At 41.1% G+C, this 24,200-nt stretch overlaps 4 protein-coding genes across 4 annotated transcripts; 2 read left to right on the top strand and 2 right to left on the bottom strand.

The window, feature by feature from the left end:
* The first annotated feature begins 1,803 nt into the window (after positions 1-1,803).
* Positions 1,804-3,393, top strand: LOC134865793 (uncharacterized). Its single transcript, XM_063885516.1, has 3 exons — positions 1,804-2,316; positions 2,806-3,021; positions 3,197-3,393. Exons 1-3 carry the CDS (start codon positions 2,069-2,071, stop codon positions 3,354-3,356), a joined length of 624 nt encoding a protein of 207 aa, XP_063741586.1. The 5' UTR covers positions 1,804-2,068; the 3' UTR covers positions 3,357-3,393.
* A 10-nt stretch (positions 3,394-3,403) lies between these two features.
* On the top strand, positions 3,404-5,583 carry LOC134865792 (uncharacterized). Its single transcript, XM_063885515.1, has 3 exons — positions 3,404-3,914; positions 4,404-4,619; positions 4,795-5,583. The coding sequence occupies exons 1-3, from the start codon at positions 3,667-3,669 to the stop codon at positions 4,952-4,954; spliced, it is 624 nt and encodes a 207-aa protein (XP_063741585.1). The 5' UTR covers positions 3,404-3,666; the 3' UTR covers positions 4,955-5,583.
* Positions 5,345-9,959, bottom strand: LOC134865791 (uncharacterized). The gene is made up of 9 exons (XM_063885514.1): positions 9,269-9,959; positions 8,891-8,968; positions 8,331-8,436; positions 7,296-8,032; positions 6,979-7,162; positions 6,451-6,708; positions 6,179-6,350; positions 5,699-5,847; positions 5,345-5,582 (listed from the first exon to the last, which is right to left on the bottom strand). The coding sequence occupies exons 1-9, from the start codon at positions 9,647-9,649 to the stop codon at positions 5,395-5,397; spliced, it is 2,253 nt and encodes a 750-aa protein (XP_063741584.1). The 5' UTR covers positions 9,650-9,959; the 3' UTR covers positions 5,345-5,394.
* Positions 9,960-19,068: 9,109 nt separating this feature from the next.
* On the bottom strand, positions 19,069-22,511 carry LOC134865959 (zinc finger MYM-type protein 1-like). Its single transcript, XM_063885826.1, has 5 exons — positions 21,688-22,511; positions 21,447-21,552; positions 20,662-21,097; positions 19,872-19,978; positions 19,069-19,113 (listed from the first exon to the last, which is right to left on the bottom strand). Exons 1-5 carry the CDS (start codon positions 22,509-22,511, stop codon positions 19,069-19,071), a joined length of 1,518 nt encoding a protein of 505 aa, XP_063741896.1.
* Between the last annotated feature and the right edge of the window lie 1,689 nt (positions 22,512-24,200).

Raw genomic sequence — 24,200 nt, 5'->3', positions numbered from 1 at the left:
TGCTGTTTACTGTGGCTTCCAACATCATCTTACATGACAGAGTGAAAACTGTAACAAAAGAATAAAGTTTGACTGTTTTAGCATAAATCTTGTAATGAAATATACCTGTAAATATATGTAAGTAAAACGTTGTAACTAAGTGTAGTCTTTCCTTTTCAAACAGTAGGCCTACTTTAACATTAACTTATTAACCTAACAATGCATTTGTACTTACGGCATTGCCTCTAGCGCTAACAGCAGATGGATTTCCCGTGCATACATTCGGATTGTTTACTTTCCACTCTACAGGAAATGGCCGTTCTAACCCCAAAACCCGGAACCGATCTACAGCTTGTCAAATGAAAATCCCTGAAACATTTTGCCTTAATGGCAACACACTAATGTATTGATTATTGGTCCGGGTCCGTATAGGTCGGCGTCAGGGTCCGGACCCCGGACCGCGGTCCGCTGCCTCCTCTGTTCGTTCTGCGCTTGGGTCCTATTCCCCCCATCCCTTGACCATTCTATTTATTTATTTTTCTGACATGTGTATAGTTCATCTGCACTACTTGTAGGCTGAACTAGCAACATAACCTGCACTATTGTATTCTAATTCTAATAATATTCTCTACTCTGTTTCAGTTTGCACATTTTTCATTTTATTTTTTCTTATGTCCTATATATACTATGTTGCATTGTTGGAGATCTAAGATTTTCATTGTCATAATTACACTATAGCTACTGCGCACATTACAATAAAAACCCTTGAACCTTGAATCTTGGAGGACCTCAGGGCTTTTTAATTTCTGCACTCTAGATTATGTGCATATGTACAGAAGAGGATTATGGCCACATGAAAAAATTTTTTCGGGGATGTCAGAATTGTGACTTTTTTCTCAGAATTCTGACTTGGGAATTCTGAAAAAAATCTAAAAAGTCAGAATTCTGAGATTAAAGTCAGAATTCTGACATCCCCAAAAGAATGTTTTCATGTGGCCCTAATCCTCCCTACATATGACATTAAAACCTTTGAATCTTGAGTCTTGAATCAAATACTATTGTGTTCTGTTGGAAAAATGTTTGTTGTTTGAAGACCAAGAGTTGTTCAAAAGTAGACCCGAAAACTTCTAGTTTAAATTTAAGAGTATTTATTAAAACAATAGTGTAGAAGGTTTAAAAAGGGGTACAGCTGTGGCCCTTAAATCCAATTCACTGGTCCACAGTCCACATGAGGCAGTTAGCTGTCTACAGATGCAAGGGGAAAATAAATCGTTTCCTGTCCGACATTTTATTTCTATATTCCCCCTCTTACGTGGTCTTCTTCAATTGGCCGACATCGGAGGGGAGGGTCCATGACGTATTAGGCTACACCATCTCCTTCCGTACTACTTCTAAAATTACCCCCATTCATGTACATTATCCAACATTCAAAAGTCATTTAAACACACATTAATAATAGTAATATAATGTTTGTGAGTGAGAGTTGAATACGGTGTGTTTAGTATGTAACTCCACGCGTGATTCTCCCTCTACTCGTATATTGATTATACTATGAGCTACAAGCTAACCGAGACAAAAAAAGAAAACAACATCCGGTTGTACTACCAGATGTGCACAAATAAGGTCCGTCGAGAAACAATGTATTAATAGTGTTCTGTCAGAATATTGATTATCCTCACACTTCAGACCTACCTCCGAACCTCTGCTCCAGCTCCCTGAAAGGATTCCTCTGCTTTTTCAACCTTGGTGCCAGTTGTTGCAGGGGTGTTTCAAAAAGTACAGCAGACCTCCTGAAGCAGTTTTTGAAGGAGTCATGGTTCAGTTAAAGACCTCATGACACGTGGAAAATAAAGTAATATACATACACACATTGAAAGTACACATACAAAATAGTCACTTGAAGTTGGTTTTAATCATTATGATAGAGAAATTGAGTTTGTACGGCCTTTTAAAAGTGCGATTTTTGCGATCTGCTACCGACCTTCCTATTAGTCAGTCACATGACCTATGACGTACACTCCGGAACGGCTCCTTGGTCAAGACACTATCCCACCTGTCACTCACGACTATCCTGACACCTGTCAACAACATGGATTCTGACAACTCCGATTCATCCTCGGATCCTGACACATTTTTCGAAGTGGCAGAGTCCGACCCAATGCTGGAGGACAATGTGAGGGGCGTTATGCCCTATAGATACGAGCCATACTTGGATGAGTTGGAGCCACAGGGTTCTACGGAAAGTTCGGATGGCGAGGCAGAAGGCGCTGTTGGTGGTGCTGCTGTGGCAGACGGTCGGATGCCTATGGATTTTGGCAGACTACAGCACGTGGAATGGTAACTTCCTTCTTGTTCACTTTTCTGACAATGAACACTCCGTAAGATATTGTACTTTGTAATATCCACCACAACCAGCGTTTGCACCAGCGAGCATGTGTGTGTGCAGTCTGCCTCCTCACCTCCCAGAATTAGCCAAATAGTCACCATTACTAGCCTACAGATCGCAAAGGGCCATTGTTGTTTCCCGGTGCTTGTCATAGTCTTAATCTTTATTTAGTTATGTTATTTTTTTTGAGAGCGATGAAAATACCAATTAGGTCTACTATATTAGTTTGCCCTGCGTCATACTCATACAGTAGCCTATGCTATAACCCAGTAGTAGCCTATGCTATAACCTAGCTCCTGACCAGTGGCCATCCTTCCGCGATTAGGCTAGTTCTACGTCGGCTTTTCACGCGAATCAACCCATGACATTGACACTTTGTAAAGTTCTGTGACAATTGTAAGATTGTTTCAAGCCCCTTGCCTTTATCTGTTATATTTTAGGTGTTCTTGTGGGAGATGTGAGCCAATGCCACTGGTAGTGGAGTCGGTGTGCTGCCGCGAACAGTCAAGAGTGTGCGAGAGGAGAGAGGAGGAGGGAGCAGACACCCGCTGCATCACAGAACATTCTGGCTTTGAGCCAGTTTGTCTGAATCTGCATGTTCTGCGCACCGCACATTTCCACTATCGGCAAGAATACGGGGATGTAGAGGGAAACGAGTGAGTATACAATCCTATTGTAAAATCATTTGTATGGACTAGTAGGAATTGTATGATTTGATATCACCAATGACGTAAATGTATGCGTAAAACGAACTGTCATGTAGGTTACAGTAGGCCTAGGCCTACATCTAAAACACCTGTGTTTTTCTTCTGATTTTCTTTCAACTTTTAGGTGGAAGAGGTACACTGGATACAGACAGTTTGTGCGATGGTGCTACGAGTACCTGGGAAGACATGTCAGGGTCCCCATACCTTCCTGTGTGGTGTGGTGTATCCGGAGAACTTTTCCCTCCATTGATTACAGGGGGTTCCAGGACACCAACAGCCCGTGATGATACATGTATGCTGTTAACTTGTTAATTTTGTTTTTTTAGTTTAAAGACCTCATGACACGTGGAAAATAAAGTAATATACATACACACATTGAAAGTACACATACAAAATAGTCACTTGAAGTTGGTTTTAATCATTATGATAGAGAAATTGAGTTTGTACGGCCTTTTAAAAGTGCGATTTTTGCGATCTGCTACCGACCTTCCTATTAGTCAGTCACATGACCTATGACGTACACTCCGGAACGGCTCCTTGGTCAAGACACTATCCCACCTGTCACTCACGACTATCCTGACACCTGTCAACAACATGGATTCTGACAACTCCGATTCATCCTCGGATCCTGACACATTTTTCGAAGTGGCAGAGTCCGACCCAATGCTGGAGGACAATGTGAGGGGCGTTATGCCCTATAGATACGAGCCATACTTGGATGAGTTGGAGCCACAGGGTTCTACGGAAAGTTCGGATGGCGAGGCAGAAGGCGCTGTTGGTGGTGCTGCTGTGGCAGACGGTCGGATGCCTATGGATTTTGGCAGACTACAGCACGTGGAATGGTAACTTCCTTCTTGTTCACTTTTCTGACAATGAACACTCCGTAAGATATTGTACTTTGTAATATCCACCACAACCAGCGTTTGCACCAGCGAGCATGTGTGTGTGCAGTCTGCCTCCTCACCTCCCAGAATTAGCCAAATAGTCACCATTACTAGCCTACAGATCGCAAAGGGCCATTGTTGTTTCCCGGTGCTTGTCATAGTCTTAATCTTTATTTAGTTATGTTATTTTTTTTGAGAGCGATGAAAATACCAATTAGGTCTACTATATTAGTTTGCCCTGCGTCATACTCATACAGTAGCCTATGCTATAACCCAGTAGTAGCCTATGCTATAACCTAGCTCCTGACCAGTGGCCATCCTTCCGCGATTAGGCTAGTTCTACGTCGGCTTTTCACGCGAATCAACCCATGACATTGACACTTTGTAAAGTTCTGTGACAATTGTAAGATTGTTTCAAGCCCCTTGCCTTTATCTGTTATATTTTAGGTGTTCTTGTGGGAGATGTGAGCCAATGCCACTGGTAGTGGAGTCGGTGTGCTGCCGCGAACAGTCAAGAGTGTGCGAGAGGAGAGAGGAGGAGGGAGCAGACACCCGCTGCATCACAGAACATTCTGGCTTTGAGCCAGTTTGTCTGAATCTGCATGTTCTGCGCACCGCACATTTCCACTATCGGCAAGAATACGGGGATGTAGAGGGAAACGAGTGAGTATACAATCCTATTGTAAAATCATTTGTATGGACTAGTAGGAATTGTATGATTTGATATCACCAATGACGTAAATGTATGCGTAAAACGAACTGTCATGTAGGTTACAGTAGGCCTAGGCCTACATCTAAAACACCTGTGTTTTTCTTCTGATTTTCTTTCAACTTTTAGGTGGAAGAGGTACACTGGATACAGACAGTTTGTGCGATGGTGCTACGAGTACCTGGGAAGACATGTCAGGGTCCCCATACCTTCCTGTGTGGTGTGGTGTATCCGGAGAACTTTTCCCTCCATTGATTACAGGGGGTTCCAGGACACCAACAGCCCGTGATGATACATGTATGCTGTTAACTTGTTAATTTTGTTTTTTTAGTTTAAATACATGAGTTTGTAAATACATGAAAATGAATGTCAATACATGATACCTCTGGCTTCACATGAATGTGTCTTCATTTTTACAACTTACAACAGCTTACAACAAATAGGCCTAGCAAATCAATTTACACCTTCACCATGGAAGGGTAGCTGATATTTTTGATCATACGGTGTCTAAGATGTGCTGTACTTCAGGGACAATGCAATACAAGCCCACATGGATAAGGGGGAAAACTGTAGCAACACAGACATACTACACACCCTGTAATGACACTTTTCAGAACACCAAGGTGAGGATGGAGCAGGAGGTTCCCAACACAGTAAATCAAAGCACTCACGGCAAAGATGAAATTAAGTTTGTGTTTATTCCATTCAGTCCGGTTCTCATGTGTACATTTAGGTGTTATTTGTAATGCTAAAGCGGGTCATATGTGCATTGACTGCTGCCCTCTTATCCGGCTTTTCGAATGATGCATTGAGTGGCTCTGTAACAGGGGACGGGTCTGGGATGTCAAAGTCATCACCGTTGTAGTCCTCACCTCGACACATGGCCTCCACCATCCGCATCAGCTCTTCAGCATAGCCTGTTGCAGAGGAATATGGGACAAGGTTCAAATTAATCCAACCATAGATATGACACACGACTATGTACATCTCAAAATACAAATCATATCTGCAATCAACTTTCTATTATGCTTACCAAAAGATGGCTCCTGTAAGACTTTCCTCACAATGTAGCCGCCCTTCTTATACTTTGGATACCGCAGGTTGAACATCATCTCGCCATCGTGTCTGCTCCGCTGCTCCCTGTTGGCATTCTCGTTGAAATGCAAAGCAGCCAGGATCCCTCTAAGAACAGAACACAAACAGAATAATCAGGAACAAGATGACCATTCTTAACAGCGAAACATAAACAAGTCAACCCAAAAGAGCCCATGTTACCCCTCTATTTATCAGGTTGCACTGCCTAACAGTGGCTGCCCAAACCAGGCACAAGGCCCTGACCCTTGCCTACAAAACCACTTCAGGACATGTACATTTCCTGTGCACTGCAAATGTTGCAAGCTGTGATTTTGTCCTCGATTGTAAGTCGCTCTGGATAAAAGCGTCTGGCAAGTGTAATGTAATAGAATGTAATAATGTCCTAAAAGAATGTTTCACGGAATATTTCTTTGATTACCTGCTCTCCATCCCTTTGTATGAAAAGTGGCACATCTTTGGCGCAAAGTGGGTAATCACGCTATGGAATGCTTCGAGGTAGGATGTCTGGTGTGACGGGGACAGGCGTTGTATATCTGCACACAGCCTCTTGTTCCGGATGATCTTCTCCACTTCAATAGACACCTTCGTATCTGAAGAACATTGTACAAAATACATGTAAATTATGCAACATGATGCAACATGATACTGTGATCACAATCTCTGTAAAATAAACATTAGGAGTATACTAACGACAACTCAGCCACGGTTTACGCTGTTCCCTGCCTTCCAGGACTCCGTGCGCACAAGAAGAGAACAGTCCCTCGAACCCGGTGTGCCTGTTGTGGATGTGATCGATGACTGATGTCCATTTGTCCACCACAAGTTGTCCACTGCCAGGAGGCGTCGAGACCACGGACCAGTACAGATGGTTTATAATACTTCCCACCCAGGGTTTGAGGTCCTGGCAACCTCTAGTTTGTCCAAGGCTCTGCAGCTTCTTCTTGACACCTGAGTAAACATGTGTAGATGAATAAATAAATAGAAATCTAATGTACTGCTTGAAGGTCTTGACTCCAAGGGCATAACTAAAACCCTTTTTAGATACATGAACAGCCTGTAATAGCCTGAAATAGGCCCTGTCCTCCACACACACAAGGATTTCACACATAAAATTTGTCCAAACCCAAAAAATCATATCTTTCAAAAAGGAATGTCAAGGTAGTGCTTCAAGTCTCTCTTAAAAATTACATTAAACAGGTTTAAACATGTTGCACTTACTCTTGGCTACATGCCATATGTCAAACTGGTGCGTGATGTCTGGATGGTCCTCTCTAATCATCATGTTGATGCCTATGTGTCTGTCTGTCACGAGAGTTCCGACATCCACAAAGCCCTGGACTTTCTCAAGGGATCGCTGCAGTCCCACTTTCTCCATGTGGTAGGACCCTCCAACCTCATTGCTCTAAAACATAAAAAGCAGGAGATTTTGATGAGCATAACATTGACTAGTATAAAATTGTCCTTACTACGACAGAAGAGTGTGTTTTCTATACTGGGCAGGACTCACATAGAGGCATAATACATCTGAAATGTACCTGTACAAGTTGTACGTCAATAACAGCTGTTTTCCGGAGCTCCATTGTTGAGTAGGTGCCGTACTTAGCGCAATGCCCTGGGGTGTCGGCACGCCCGTCACCACCACACACGATGGGTTCCCCTTCTGCCTGTAGCAGACAGAGCATGGCAAACTGCTGCTCGCCCCAAACTCGCTTCACAGCTTTGAAAAGCACCTGGTCCTGATGTCTGAAGAACGATCTTTCCGACATCACAGCAACGCCCAATCTGGATAGGACACGCAGCACCTTGGTGACAGTGGCCCCACTGAAGAGAATGGCAGCGGACAACAACACATTCCCAGCTGCTGTTCTGCCGAAGAAAGGTTGACTGTTCCATAGTCCTTGGTTCCCACATCCCCCGCACTGGATGGTGACCTGCAACTGTGTTCCTACTTCTTTACACTGCCAGGACAGTGACCTGCTCCCACAAAGTCCACAGCTGCACCATGTTGACAACAGCGTCACCAGGCATTCCCAGAACACAAGAAAAACGCTACCTGCTGGCGCCTCAGGTGGCGGCACTGGTGGAGTATTGTGTTCAGGACTCTCTTCAGCTGAATCATCAGAGGACGGCAGCTTGTAGTCGGGATCATCTGTCGACATGTTGTCATCTGAGTCAGAGCCACAAGAGGTTGAGTTGTCGGTGTTGTGAAAGCAAAAGCAGTCATCCTCAGTCTGAGTCCCAACAGTGACCATTGATGTAGTAGCCTGCACACCTGGGGAAAAAACAATGTTTAGTATATAGAAATCAGTGTCAGCTTGAAGGAAATCTTCATTCAATACACACAACTTTTTGTGAAGCTTGCTCGCACTAGTAAATTTGTAGATTGTAAAATAGTCTTTTCCTAAGACAGATAGTTTTTCCAACATTCTTGTGTAGATGTGAAAATAGATGTTTGACATAGAAAAGGATTGTCATTAGTGATGTATCTATTTACACAAGATGCAATGCTGAAAAGACCCGTTTCCCCGGACATCTGTTTGGCTAAAATACGTACATAAATGATAAAATACCTTTAGTCCGTCCCCTTCCTTTGAACTGCATAGCCACCGTCCTTGTTGGTGGCCTCAGACACACTTGAACGGAAAAGTCACTGTGCTGATCTTCTGTTGAATTCACCTGAATAAATAAGTAAGTAAATAAATAAATGTGTGTATACATATGTGTGTGTGTGTAAAAGTTAAAAAAAAAACTAAAAAATAGAGTTTCCTTCCAACACAGGTAACCTAGTAAAAAGTAGACCAGTGTATTTGTCTTACAATCAGCTGATTCTGCACTGGTTGAATTGAGTTTGTGGTGGGTCCTTGTTAGGTTTTTAGTGTTTTTCAGTAATGACAGTCCATCTATCTAGTTAGGTACAATGGAGTAAATGGTGTAACGGTTATGTTATATGTGCTACTGTTGTAATTACACCACAAAAGTACTTTTACTTTTAACACCTCTGGAGATGGTGAGGGTGAAGGTCTGAGAGAGGGGGCACTGGCACTTGATATACTGTAATGCTGTGTGTAGTTAGTCAAATAAAATCTTTAGTCAGTAACTTAGTTGACCTGAACGCTTTCCGAAAACTTACATCAGTAGATGGGTCCCCGTCAGGAAAGTCATCGCTTTCCTCTTCAGCAACATACTCAGACTGGCATTCCTGTAGTACCTGAAACATAAATAAATAAATCACAAGATTTAGCGTGAGTTGGAGGGGGAAAAAAACGCTACCGCAAACCTAAAACAAACACTTGAGACTTGACTTTTTGCTAACACTCTGAGGTGAACTTAGCTGAATAGCTAAAGCACTTAGCACTAGTAGCCAGCTGAGCTGAAGTGTTCAGAGCTAGCGCCAACTTCAACTATGAAGAACCACCGCAAGCTGTTTACACAGTGCCAAACACTCATTCCTTTGCATTTCATTTCCCTTCCATTATTAAAATATAGTCCAAAATAAGAAGGTACGTACCTCCAATCTCTGCCTTTTCTCCAGAGCATGAGACCTCCGGCTCTTGACGTCGCCGTTCGCCCCCGGGGCTAACCTCGAGCTTGTCCCTCGATGAAATATACGCGGAACCGAATTGGGCAGCAAAACCTTCTTCAGACGAACATCAATACCAAGCTGCTCCTTCAGAGCGGGGATCGAGTCGTAGCACTCCTCTTCAAAATGCGCTGAGCAAAGTACAGACGACGAGCTTGGCTTCCATACTGTTCCTTTCGGACCAGCTCTTGTCCTACAAACTTGTTGCGTCCAGAGTTCACACAAAGCAGGGTCTTTCGGAAACCGATGAAGGGTAAAACCGTTCTCCCTGGTGTTTGAACAATACGCTGCAACACACCGCTCAGGCATGTTCTCAACAAAAATATTAAGAACAAAACTTTAAAGATGCTAAAACTGCGAGTACGACTTACTGTGACTAGAAATGATCAAGGTCAAGGGTGGCAGCAGGTGCAATCAGGTCTAAAAGCGTTCCGGAGCATACGTCATCTTTATGTTGGAACGTTGTCAAGACACTGGCCTGTGGATTTCAGTGGCTTGCGTACAAATTTCGAAAATAACAGAGAACCGGGCATATTTATCACAATTATGTATTTCAAATCGAAAATAAAAGTTATTTTAGACTAAATAAAAAAAGGTAGTCTCTAGGTGTCATGAGGTCTTTAAGACACCTAAACCAAGAAATGGATTGTGCCCAAATTATACATTAGTAAGTGCAGTTCTTAGAATCGCTGTGTAAAGCCTTACATTTCAGACAATTGTCACATATTTAAAATAAACAACTAACTAATAAAACCCATAAAAAGGTTTGGGTTTAACAGTCCTTTATCGATTTCAAATTGAAATCCCCTACACACAGCTTTATATAAACCTCAACATTGAATGAAAGGTAACATAACTAGAACCAGATCTGAGCTGTTGTTCATATTGATGGAGGAGGGATATACACCTGGTTTACGCAATCTAATAATATTATTCTCACAGTTTAGGGAACAATCCATAACACAAACTAGAAGACTGTAATAATATATGTTAATACACAACATTTACAAACGTTATTAATTTACTGCAACAGACAACAATATTTGATGATCATTCTTGTAGAAAAAGAGACATGGAGGGAAGAGGACAGTTGTTAGTAGGCTAATTTGAGGACAGAGAAATCAACATGGATTTAAATGTTATAAATTGAAATCAGAGCTAACATGTTGACACAGCTGAGTCAAGAGAGGTAGAAAGAACAGACAACAAAAGGCAGAGAGGGCTTTAAAAGGGAAATATAGATTTAAAGAGGGGGAGTGAGGGAGAGAAAGGGAGAGTAAGAGAGGAAAATGAGCACATGGTGGAGAGAGAGAAATGAGAGAGAGAGATCAGAGAGCGAGAGAGTGTGTAGGGAGATGGAGAGCGATCCCAGATGAGTTCAGGCACACAGAGAGATCTCACTGCTTGCAGAAATACAGAAAAAGAGGAGGACTGGAAATAATACAGAGTGAGAGATCACTGCTGTACATGAAGGGAAATCCAGTCGTACAGAGATTCCATGGTCAGGAAAGGTAAGAAGAAGGACATGAGAAAAGCGAATGACTAGGGATTTGAGAACAGCATTGTGTTATGTGAGGCAGAAAAATAAGACACTTAGAGAAATTAGAAAATAAGACGTAAAAGGATAGCATCGTGAGGAAAAAGAAGAAGAAGCAGCACACAGCGGTAAAGGAAGACAACAATAGGAAAAATCCAGGGGACATAAACTCACCCTGGAGTATCTTACTCGGCTCAGCCCAGCAGGGAAGATGTCCAAGTCCTCCCGGCTGAGTGGTTCCGAATCATTGGGGTCTAAGAGCCCCAGGTTTAGAAAAGAGCCACAGAGTAATCGCTCATGTATGCTTCGGATTGGAGAGAGGCTGATGAGGGCAGGCAGTGAGGGGAACCTGGTTGAGAGACCTATACCAGTCCAGAGCTGGAGCCAGGCCTCCTCAAGCAGACACGGTCAAGGACTGAATGGTCGGACACAACCTACAAGCCTGGAGGACAAACGTACTGGGCATACAGAAAATAACTCCAGCAAAGGTAAGGTGCCTCTCTCCATAACTTAAATAAAAATACTTTATTTAACAGCGTAACATAACACAACATAAAATAACATAGTGCAGGCAGATGACATACTTTGTTTACTTTTCTACAACTTAACATCCTAAAAATGAGCGAGAACCTTTATCTGCTCTATCAGATTGTGCCCCTGGGCTGTTAGTGATGTACTAAGCCAGTCTTTATTTCTACTCAGAGAGCTTCCTGCAGTATTTCGAATACTTCTTTGTTCCCACAAGAGGACTTTTACACTAAATGTTTTGTCCTAATAAGAAACCAATATTATTGTTTCAGGAACATTTGAATAGCACTCATAAATGCTGGTTAAGACCAATGCTCCAGATATGTTTCAGAAAGACAGAGACAAAGAGACAATTCTTCACCCTAACTGGCGCTGCTTGTTGTCAATGTAGATTTTATTAATAGGGGTTGTAGATCCGTCTTTCTTAAACTCTTTAGCAATAAGCTTGACTCAGACAAAAAAAATACTTTTCAGGTCAGTATGACTGTTTATTTAAAGAAAGTGCTCAAAGTACAAAAGAAAACCTTCTCATTACAATAAGCTATGACGTCTTTGATTACCAGCTGCTGCGGTCAGCTATGACGGCCTCTAATAACGGCTGGTTTCAATAAATAATAATAATAACAACAAAGAATTACAATGTTCAAATATATACAGTATGCAATATATCAAATTATACATTTCTAACATTTGGCTCCTACAGCAGTGATAGTAAAGATATGCAAGAAATTGTATGCATATAATCTACCGGCCATTTACAGAGCAGTAAAACATTACTTCATCATCCCTATGAAACAGCAACATGTAACATTTTTATGACACGTTTCAGTTTGCAGCTGTTTCCATATGTGTTGCTGCTTATTAAATGTAATGCTTGCCTAATATGCAAACATTGGAAGCATGCAAAGTTGGAAAGAATTGAGAGAGACTCCCTAAAGAGAATCTGTCAATAACAACATAAAGATATTTACTTGAATATTAATTCAATGATTTAGAGGAGTGGCCCAATATTTTTGTCTATATAGTTTATATGGTTTACGAAATAGCTATGGCTGAGAATAACAACTAGGGATAAGCTTTAATGTCAGTTACTCAACTCCTAAGTGCTTCTAATAGTAGATTTTGTTAGCTTACACAGATTTTCACACTTTTTTTGAGAAGTTTGAAATTATTTTGACTTTCAAAATAATTGGATATGCTGACATTAACACTTGCTGTGTTTTGTCTTTTCCCGCTGTCTGTGTCAAACTCTAATCTTGGTCATGTTAATATAGTCATAGAAGTATTCCAAATAGCAATCAGCAAAGCAGAGACAGTGTTTATGTGTCCTCACACCTCATAATGCTGCTGCTGCAGGGCTGCATTAGTTGATGTCATGCTGTCAAGACTTCATGCATGACATGTGATTCATCACAGTGTCAGTTGTTCAGCCTCAAAGTAGGACATTCCCACTGCCCTCTCATTCACTACTACTCTGAATTTCAAAGGTAAACTCAGAACCGTTGATATGATTGTTCACAAGATGCCCCATGACTTTATCATAATGTGCACTTACATATAGAGCCTGACTTGAAAACATCCCATCTTATGTAAGGTCTCAGAGTGATTTAGCTGCCTTTACAGTCTGCCCTGCTTCTTAGCCATAGCTATAGTATTGGACCACCTACATGTTACACCTACAGGACCTTATTTGACATCCCATTCCAAATTCTTAAGCATTAATATGAAGTTGGTCCCCCTTTTGCAGCTGTGACAGCCCCCACTCTTCTGGGAAGGCTTTCTACAAGATGTTGGAGTGTATCTGTGGGAATATTTGCCCATTCATCCATAAGAGCATTTGGGAGGTCAGACACTGATGTTGGACGAGAGGGCCTGGCTCTCAATCTCCATTCTAGTTCATCCCAAAGGTGTTCAGTGGGGTTGAGGTCAGGGGTCTGTGAGGGCCAGTCCAGTTGTTCCACACCAAACTCATCCAGCCATGCCTTTATGGACCTTACTTTATGCACATGGGCACAGTCATGCTGGAACAGAAAAGGGCCTTCCCCATACTCTTTCCACAAAATTGGAAGTATAGAATAGTCCAGAGTGACTTGGTAAGATGAAGCATTAAGAATCCCCTTCACTGGAACTAAGGGGCCAAGGCCAACCCCAGAAAAAACAACCCATAGCATTATCCCTCCTCCACTTTACAGTTGGCACAATGCAGAACAGCAGAACACGTTTGCACTGCTCCAGAGTCCAGTGGCGGCGTGCTTTACACCACCCCATCCCACACTTGGCATTGTGCATGGTGATGTGATTGATGCAGCTGCTCAGCCATGAAAACTCATGCCATGAGGCTCCCGGCACAGTTCTGGTGCTGATATTAATGCAGAGCTGGTTTGGAACTGCAGTTATTGAGTCAGCAGAGCTGACTATGCGCCTCAGCACTCGGTGACCCCGCCCTGTTACTTTATGTGGTCTGACACTTTGTGGATCGTGGAATATCTATGAGAGAAGAAATTTCATGAACTGACTTGTTGCAAATGGTGGCATTCTATTACAGAACCACGTTTGAATTCAGTGAGCACTTTAGAAAGACCCATTCTTTAACAAATGTTTGTAAAGGCAGACTGCATGGCTAGGTGCTTGATTTTATATGCCTGTGGGAAAGGGACTGAATGTAACACCTGAATTCAATGATTAAGAGAAGTTTCCCAATATTTTTGTCTATTTAGTGTATATGGTTTAAGAACAAGCTATGACTAACAATAACAACTATGGATAAGCTTTGATGTCAGTTACTCAACTCCTTCAGCATCTAGGTAGCCCACATCTTCCAGGCTCTCGTGTGTCATGTGTCAGGTTATTCACATGACCACGTTCACACTCTTTACCTTGTTTTAACCATTGCCCTTTGAACACTCTTATTGTTAATTGCCCTTTCTGCAGTTGCATTTTTATCCTATTTTTTTCGTGTGCGATTTGTGTATCCCCCTTCCTGACTCCTCCGTTGTAAATAATCTTGTTACCTGTTTATTGATCTGTGTACCCTCCAACCCCTAGCCCTATTTTTTTTTAAGTTACCTTAGAAATGAACCTATTTTATCTTAACCATGATTGATACACTAAACCAAGAAATATTGTTGCTAAAACTTAAACAAGTGTGTTTCAAATGTCTGCTGTTTAACTGGAGGTCTGCAAAACATATAACGCAAGCATTGTTTGTTTATTTTCAAGGTCATGTACAGTAGCAGCTGTGGCTGTACCTCATTATTTACTAAAAATAATCCTTGATGCGGTCGGTTAACATAGCTTTTTACAAACACAGGCTTCCATGAGTCATGAAAAACATTGCTGTGGGCAATGTTTTTGTGTGTGTGTGTGTGTGTGTGTGTGTGTGTGTGTGTGTGTGTGTGTGTGTGTGTGTGTGTGTGTGTGTGTGTGTGTGTGTGTGTGTGTGTGTGTGTGTGTGTGTGTGTGTGTGTGTGTGTGTGTGTGTTTGCACACATTATACTTTTTTCTTTCTGAGGACATTTCTGTAACATGAGGGTAGATGTCAAAGTCATATTTTAATGCACATGTACGAGTCAGAATGACATAACGGTTGCATTAATGTGTGCCACGCGAAGGGGGTCAATGATAATAAGGAGTAGATGTTAGATAATGGTGACTTCATTTGCAGTCAGTAAATGCTACATTTATGGACCTTTGTAAGGGAAGTTAATTTATTTGTTTGTTGTAGTATTTTTGTTGTCGTCAAAGTATGGTAGAGTTACCTTTTTGAAAAGCATGAAGACATTTTTAAAAAGATGTTTGAACTAACAAGAGACCTTTGAGATCTTATAAAAAACACAACATGTTAGTTCCTATCCCTTTAGCTCTTTCAATAAAAGCAATTTTAAAAGAGTGGGGATGTGGTGGAGGTACATGTGATCATAGAGAGGGATATATTTGCTGTCTTATCGATGAAAGTCCTTTGTATTTCCATACAAATGTGCACATTCTGCTGTGTAACTGTGTTTATAGATGTTTGGAAAAAACCTGCACAGCTTTGTTTCTGTGGATGCTTCTGTAAAGCTGGGCCCAATACAGCACAGCGAGCCAAAAAGATAAAAGCGTTATAAAACACAATATGTGATGTTAATACACAAACTACAGTATGCTCTCATATCTGTCAGACTAAGGCATCCAAAACATCAGTTTTATTTTCCTACTGATCAGTGAACATATAAATATTGTTTAACAGGTGTTTTATTTATTTTATTCAATGATTCAAGGGTTTTTATTGTCACAGTAGCTACAGTGTAGTTATGGCAATGAAAATCTTAGATCCCGAGCTCCTTCAACAGTGCAACATATTATATATAGGACATAACACAAACAAAATTAAACTAAAAATAGTGCAAAATGAAAGCGGATCAATTAGAATAAAATAGTGCAGGTGTTGCTTCTAGACCAGTCTACAAGTAATGCAATTTTAGAATGACTTTTATCATTTTTTGCAAATGACTTCTTCATGTGATAAGGTAATACTTCAATTTATTTTACATGATAGTATCAATTTTGCACCATTTCTGCCATTTCTTCCTTCGGCACAAGGGGTTGCAGTTTCTCATTATTCCAGTATATGAGCATAAGCTTGCGTCACAGTTTCCACGGTGGACTGAACATTCTCCCACAGGAGAATAAGAATCAAAAAGCTAGCTTAAAAAGTGACGTACATTTCATTTTGTCTGTACGCACAGTTCTAAATAATTCCAGAGGATTATCCCATTTAAACTTACGTACAAGCTAAAAATCAGTGTTTCTCCGATGCAGCTCAATGGAAAGATGATGTCCCAAGGGGTGGCGGGATGAGTGGACCACTAATAATATTAGATCCAGACTCAGATTCAGTAGAATTTTTCAAAGAGTTTAATTATGAACAGCGCTGCAATAAGGCAAATGATTTGTTTGTCTTGTAAATTAATCTATTTTTGCATTGGTTTCTAAGACATTGACATTGGAAAAAGGTATATATTTGTCGACATACCACTTTGTTGCCAATTTTAAGTTTTGGCTCACTGCAGTTCCAGTGTCCCTTTTAATCAGCAGTCCCCATATCTGTGCTATAGCATCCAGCCCATTTTCACTTATAAAGTTCTCTGGACAAGTCAAAAAGTAAACAGTATGTGCTCCTGTTAGCTTACACTCCTGTTGCCTGTGAAAGAAAGGCCCCATTGTTTTCATCCATGCCACTGTTGGGCACTGGATGATGGGAGGAAGTGATGGCATGACGGTAATGAAAACTGCTCAGAATTATTGCTGCTCTTCTTTAGTTATAGAAATCACTGTACCAGATTTCAGTTCCAGAGTTTAATTTGTTCCTCCCTTGTGTAGATATTTACACAAACACATTTACATTAATTATGTGGAGCCTAACTCCGAATCATTGTGTGTTCTGTGTTTTCCAACCTTGTCTATTTCTGCCTGTTCTGAGTAACCTCATGGTCTTAGAAATAATTAATTGAGAGTAATGGATAGACATTTTTAGGAGCTGGCAGTAAATCCATCAAATGCAGATCTCTCCTGAGGCTGTTTATGGTTTCCTTCAATGCATTCTTCTGTCATGTAAGTGATTTACAACTATAGATACCAGGCATACAACAGGTAATGACTTAACATTTAGAGTGAACCCTAACTAATGTCAAAGTCTACACTGCATCTGCAGTGAAGGAAATAAGTATTTGATCCCCAATTGTGTTAGTTTGACCACTTACAAAGTACTGACCAGTCTATACTTTTAATTTCTAGGTTTATTTTAACAGTGAGAGACAGAATATCAAAAGGAAAATCCAGAAATGTACGTAAAGAAAATATATAAATTGATTTGCTTTTAACTGTGGGAGATAAGTATTTGATCCCCTTGCAAAACATGTCTTAGTACTTGCTGGAGAAAGCCTTGTTGGACAGCACAGAGGTCAGATGTTTCTTCGCTGGAGGATTTTAATCCATTACTGCGTAGTGTGTTACCAATAGTTTTCTTGGTGACTGTGGTCCCAGCTGCCTTCAGATCATTAACAAGTCCCTCCTGTGTGGTTCTTGGCTGACCCCTCACCTTTTTCATGATCATTGATGCCCCAAGAGGCGAGACCTTAGATGGTGGAGCCCCAGACCAAGGGCGATTGATGGTCATTTTGTGCTTCTTCCATTTTCTAATAATCAAACCAGTTGTCTCTCTCACCAAGCTGCTTGCTGGTGTTTTTTTCTTCTATTCCAGTCTTATGCTAGTTTACACTCCTGTCCCTGATGTCCTTAGATAATTAGTTCCACAATGATCACAAGACCTGTCTATGGTCTGGCCCTCAGTGGAGAGGTTGTAATCTGATTTATTGACTGTGGACAGCTGTGGACTCATTTAACCGGTCCGTGGGAGCCAGAATTCTTGTTTGTTGCAAGGGGATCAAATACTTATTTCCCACAATTAAACGCCAATCAAATTATATCTTTTATTTAATATACATTTCTGGATAAAAGCATAGAGGCTCAGTTCTTTGTAAGTGGGCAAACTTACAAAATCGGCAGGTGATCAAATATTTCCTTCGCTTTATGTTTGAATTGATCACGCATATCCATCACTACACTTTTAACTGTCATCAAAGAAAACCCTGTGAATGATGAACTCTACACAATAGGAATCAGAATCGTATTCATCTAGTTTACCCCTGTTGGCTTAAAATTCCTTGTAAAATCCCCATTTTACAAAACTGATGTTTAGACTTGTACAATTGAAACTTACTTCACTTACAGTAAACAGTCAAATGTAATGGTAACCTCACATAAAGAGGAGTATGTACAGTAGTGTATTTGGTTAGATTTGCCCTGGTTAATGCTTGCAACATTTTCTCTCCTGTCATACATTCCTAAACAGGAAGTTGTAGGCCATTGTAGCATTGTCCTGTCTTGTCCCAGTGGATTACGGCCCGCTGCTGATTAGTAACATTCCCCCTTGTATCATCACATTCTGCTATTTGACAATAAAGTCAAGCTAATCTCTCTGTGCTCGCTGCATCAAAAGCTGAGGGAAGATTCAGAGAGGGAGGGAGAATCATGCCAACCGCGGGATGGTTAATAGATTGTAACATGTTCTCTAACAAATGTTCCACGCACTACGCACTTGACTGTAGTAGCATAGCAAAAAGGCAAAATTGAGTAAACACTTTCACAAAATGCTGTTAAATAATATAAATATTTAACAAGTAAACAATACGATTGTTGTCCATCTCTTATGCAGAATATGTGGGATATCTGACAATCCTCACATCCTGCCTAACTTAAATTGCTCATCAACATTAATCTGAATATGCTCCAGATCAAAATGAAACATTTTTATATATAGATGTCAGTTTTTGATCCATGATCAATACATTAATGAGCTCTGCAACAAACTGTCCAGTGTAACGCATTGCAAAAGTAAGTATTACTACAAAATGTATAACTTTTTGCTGAAACACAGTAATATAATGCATTACTTATGAAATGTTGGTATTATTATACCTGTTGCAATTCTCAGTAAGGCATGTTACAACACATTTTGAGTGGTGATTTGTTTTTAAGAATTCACCAACATCTTTAAACATTCTGACACCAGAGAAACAATTGTACGGGTAGATAGTAACTCAGTAAGCCTGTTTACTATTGGTTACGATGGCTGCAGAAACAGATTCACAATGCAGAGCTGCAGGCTCTGAGAAAATAAAAGAAAAAGACACAAGCGGTGGTAAGCTAAACAGAAGGTAACTTTCTCTGGGTCTGCTGCTTGAACCCCGAGAAGTGAAAGGCTCTTGGCAGAGCGTTGAAGATATGCAGCCTCTGTCCTCTGTGGAATGGGCAGCTTTCAGAAAGTTTGTTAGCCAAATCCCTGTTAACACACCAATGACAAGGTGAGCTAACGTTGCCATAGAGCAGGGATTCCCAAAGTGTGGGGGTGCGCGAGATGAAAAATGTAGTGGTGGTCTGGTGTAAAAATATTACACAGTGTTGTTTTTTAAGTGGGATTTTTCCATAGACTACAATAAAAAACAGGAACAATACACATTTCATTTGTAATCCCTTTTATTTTAAATCAAAAAACTATAATTTAATAGTTTTTGATAGACAGCGGCTGTCTTCTTCTACGTTTCACTGTAGGCTATATATGTGCGCCAACTCGTTTCATTCATTCTTTCAAATATGATTAACTGGCTGAAATCAGGGAAACTGTCAAGTGGAACGTCTTATGACAAAGTTGTTAGTCATGAAGGAGGAGAGGGACCAAGAGAGAGTGAGGATTTGGAGGCAACAGAAACGGAGAGAATAGGAACGAGTCCAAGATAAGAAAATAAGCGGGAGTCAGGAAATGATGCACCGGAGGAAACCGAAGAGGAGGGAAGGTGATGGCAAAAAAGAGGTGATGAGGGTGAACACTAGACGGGGAAAAAAATAAGGAAATATGATGAAAATTACCTGGGTCTGGGCTTCACTTGGATACAGATTGCCCAAAGCCTCAGTGAGTGGTGTGCAGTGAGGTTCTAGCAAACAGCTGTCTAAAGCCTTCTTATCTCCGTCGTCACCTGCACACGAAACATGGCAATATAAATCAAAAGCCCCTCACATTTTTTAAAACAAAGTTGGAGGAGTTGCAGAAAAGCCAAAAACAAATGCAGTTTCCAGTGGCGGCTGGTGGAGTATTCTCCAGGGGGGGCTATAACTCCAAAATGTATATAAAAAAAAAAAAAGCATGCATACATGTACTAAGGTATCAAATGAGTGTATTTATAAATGAAAACAACAAAAACAACATTATAGATAGATAGATAGAAGTGCAAAGAGAAACAAGTGCGATATATAGAGTATGTACAGTATATGCAGCTAAGAGTGATTATGTAAAGATAAGGGCAGTATAAAGAGGTGGGAATAATTGGCATAGTATAAACAGATGTAGTATGAACAAATATACAGATGTGCTATATTACTATACAGATGGCCAATATACATATATAATAAATATCTATCTATCTCTATATCTCTATACCTATCTCTCTATCTATCTCTATATCTATCTCTATATATTTAAATAATATATATCATATATAACATGGACAATACATACAGATATATATACAGATGTGCTATATATATGCAGATATACAGAATGTAATGAAAGAGATGTAGTATGAATATGTAGATGTAGTATGAACAAATATACAGATATACAGATTATAATGTCATGTAGTGTTCTACTTTTTGTAAATACATTTTGCCATTCTATCCTTGACAGCAGCGAATTTCTCAATGACTCTTTGGTTGAAGTCAGGGATGGTTTTGACAAGATTCTTCTCCATAGAGAGCATGGCCAATGCATTAAGACGATCCTGTGACATTGTGTTCCTGAGGAAGGTCTTGATTCTCTTCAGTGTTGAGAAGCACCTCTCAGACTCAGCTGTGGTCATAGGAGTTGTGATGAGGATCTTCAGCAGCGCCACAGTCTCTGAGAAGGTGTCCTGAAGATTGTTCCCCATGAAGAGCTGGTACAGAGCCACAGCACCACTGCAGCTCTTGAACTTATCGTTGCTGTAGATGAGAGCCAGTTCAGTTTTCAGCTTGTTCTTGTTCAGCAGTGGGTAAGCCTCCATGGTGGTGTTCAGTGCTGCTTCAGGGAACTGGCTGCGGTACTGCTGGAATCTGTCTGCCTGCAGCAGTGTAGCACTGATCAGATGCTTTGTGAAGGCAAATCTGTGTTTTGCATGGCCCAAGATAGTGTGTCACAAACCTAAAAAATGAATGCACCAGTTTAATACAATATGGAGATGGCTATTAGTCAGCTTTCTAATTATTTAAAATATAAAAACGATTTATTTTTTGAATATATGTGTTCATTTAATAGTAAAAAATGCAAATTAACATTGCACCTCTATAAAACTAGACTATTATATTATATAGGGCCTATTCTAAGGTATTCCCCACTTTTTCACAAAATAGTACTACAATAATTAAAAACATTGTAAAAGGCCTACACCACACATTTAGCTTCTATCTCACCTCTGTGGCTAGCCTCTGAAGATCATCTGGGCCCAGTGTGCGGCGTTTCTTGGCCAGCTGAGATACACTGCCACTGTGTTCTCCACAGAGAGTAGGGAGGTAATCTCTGAACAGAACCAGGAGAGAAAAGTTCATCTTTAGACACCAGTTAAAACAACACGAAATGTGAAGTGGTTCAAGCATAATAGAGATTAACAAAATATCAGTAATATTAAATAGTACAACATTCACATTAATTTACCTGATCTTTTGTATGTTGTTTGTGAACTGCTGCATGATTCCCTGAACAAAGACTGAGTCAATGGTCCGCTTCTGGAGCTGGTTGTAGAGAATGTCCACATTAGGCATGATGAGATGGAACAGTTTCAGGAAGAAGCTGAAACTATCATCCTCCAGCAGCCTCACAAACCCTCCAGCTTCTCTCACAGTGATAGGATCAAACTCTCCTGAGTCCCTGATGGTTTCAAAACACTGGAGCAGGTCTTCTTTGTGCTCAAAAACAGTGTTCACAGTTCGGCTATGAAAGTTCCACCTCACTGTGCTTGCTCTTGGGAGTCTGTGGGCCACCACTCTATCGAGCACGCTGGTTCTCTTTGGAGATCTTGAAAAAAAACTAGAGAATCCAGCCAGGTCTGAGAAGAAATTACTCACTTTTGGGATATGGGAAGTCACCTGCTGCATGATGAGGTTAAGTTGGTGAGCATAGCAATGGACATAGTGTGCATTCACATACACGTCTTGGACCTTCTTCTGTACACCACCTTTGGCTCCTCTCATGACACTTGCACCATCGTATGCTTGGGAAATGAGCTTGCTCTTCTGGTCATCAGGGAGAATGGAGCTCAACCTATCCAGAAGTGCTGTGGTGATGGAATCAGCTGTGGCATTTTGGAGAGGTATGAACTCAAAAAACCTCTCTTGGACATGATGGGCTTTGTCAATGTAGCGGATCACAAGCACCAGCTGACACTGAGTGGAAATGTCCATTGTTTCATCAGCCTGGATGGAGACAAAGTCTGCACTCCTGATTTCTCCAATGATGCACTCTCTCAAAACTGACAGCATGCAGTCAAGGAGTTCATTCTGTTCAGTCTTAGATGTTCCCTTAAACACAGTGGCAGTCTGCAGGTGATCATGTAGAACTGCATCCAGTGACGCTACAAAATCCACCAATCCTCTAAAAACACCAGGATTTTCTGAGCTTTCACTTTCATCATGGCCACGTAGGGCAAGTTCAAATGCACCACAGAACTTGACACAGTCTATTATTTTAGATAGGATGTGCCTGTTTTTGTCAACCTCCTCATTGTGCTTACGGATCCCTACCCTGTAGCCTTCATCAAGCTGAGATGAAATGTTTATTTTCCTAAACATGGCTAGTCGCAGTGCATTTTCCATGTGGATCCCAGTTAATTCATGTTTCTTTGCCTTTTCTGAAAAGTGCTTCAAATCAGTCATACCTGTTTTAATCCATGCTGGGTCAGATCCTGACGTTTGAAAAAGGAGGCAGGGAAAGCAGAATAAAGCAGTAGCCTCGCTACACGCAGTTAGCCAAGCCTTGTTGCTAAACCCGGTCCTGGAAAAACAACGAGTATATTGTCTCTCTCTGTCTTTTGACTGCTGATGAATCGCGATGTTCGGCTGATCAGGTCCGAGCTCTTTCACGTTGAGCTTCTCCATTATGTTCTCCTCTCAAAAGGTGTTCTCTGAAGTGACTTCACTGAATTATTTAATATATCTTTCTCCATTTTGCATCTCTGTCCGATCGTCTCCAACTCCCACGACTTGACGGTCAAGTCGCGGGAGTTGGAGACGATCGGATCGGCTTTGACGTCAGCCCCGCCGCCGTCCCAATGGCGGGAGGGTGGTGTAAATCCAGCTTGGGGCGCAGGAGATGTGCGCCCCAACATCGTCCTATCTCTTGTATTGAAGAGGAGCTACTGCGCATGTACAACTTTTAACGCGAGTCTATGGGCAAAGATTGCTGCGCCCCAGGGCGGAAATACGTCACCAATCAGACAATGTCAACGGACGAAACAACTTTACTCATTATTAACTATAAAATATTTATCTTGCACATCTAAAAAAATATATACATATATTTCGAAATATTTTTATTTTATTATTTCATTTTAATTTAATTTTTTTTATGTCTTTTTCAAGGAAATGTGGTGAGGTGAGTGGTGGGGCGGCGCCCTAGCGCCCTCTATTGGCCAGCCGCCACTGGCAGTTTCATTCATGCGTTGGGTCTACGAAAGACGCATTACGGGCTTCATATCTGCTCAGTTACAGAGTAGGGAGAAAGGGGCTACCGCACACAATTGCCGAAGACTTGTGTTTGCCAGCAGCCAAAGAGATGGTGGAGTGTATGATTGGACAGAAAGAAGCAAAAAAGTTGGACATGATTCCTGTGTCCAATAACACTGTCGCGCTGCATTGATGCCATGTCTGAAGACATCCTGGCTACACTAGTCAGCCGTGTGAAGAAAAGTGAGTTTTACTCTCTGCAAATAGACGAGTTTGCAGATGTTGCAAATCTGGCCAATCTTCTCGTGTATGTCCGTTACCTTTTTGAAGGAACGGTACAAGAAGATTTTTTGTTCTGTCGGCCCCTTGCTACCAGAACAACAGGAAAGGAAATCTTCAATTTAATTGATGTTTTTATGAGGACCAATGGGATCGACTGGGAGCGCTGTGTGGGAATTTGCACAGACGGGGCAAAATCAATGACGGGGAAACACACGGGGCTTATAG

The sequence above is a fragment of the Eleginops maclovinus genome, chromosome 6, assembly GCF_036324505.1.
Source record: "Eleginops maclovinus isolate JMC-PN-2008 ecotype Puerto Natales chromosome 6, JC_Emac_rtc_rv5, whole genome shotgun sequence".
NCBI lineage: Eukaryota > Metazoa > Chordata > Actinopteri > Perciformes > Eleginopidae > Eleginops > Eleginops maclovinus.
Note: the sequence above shows the minus strand (reverse complement) of the source record. Positions and strands in the feature narration are given on the sequence as shown.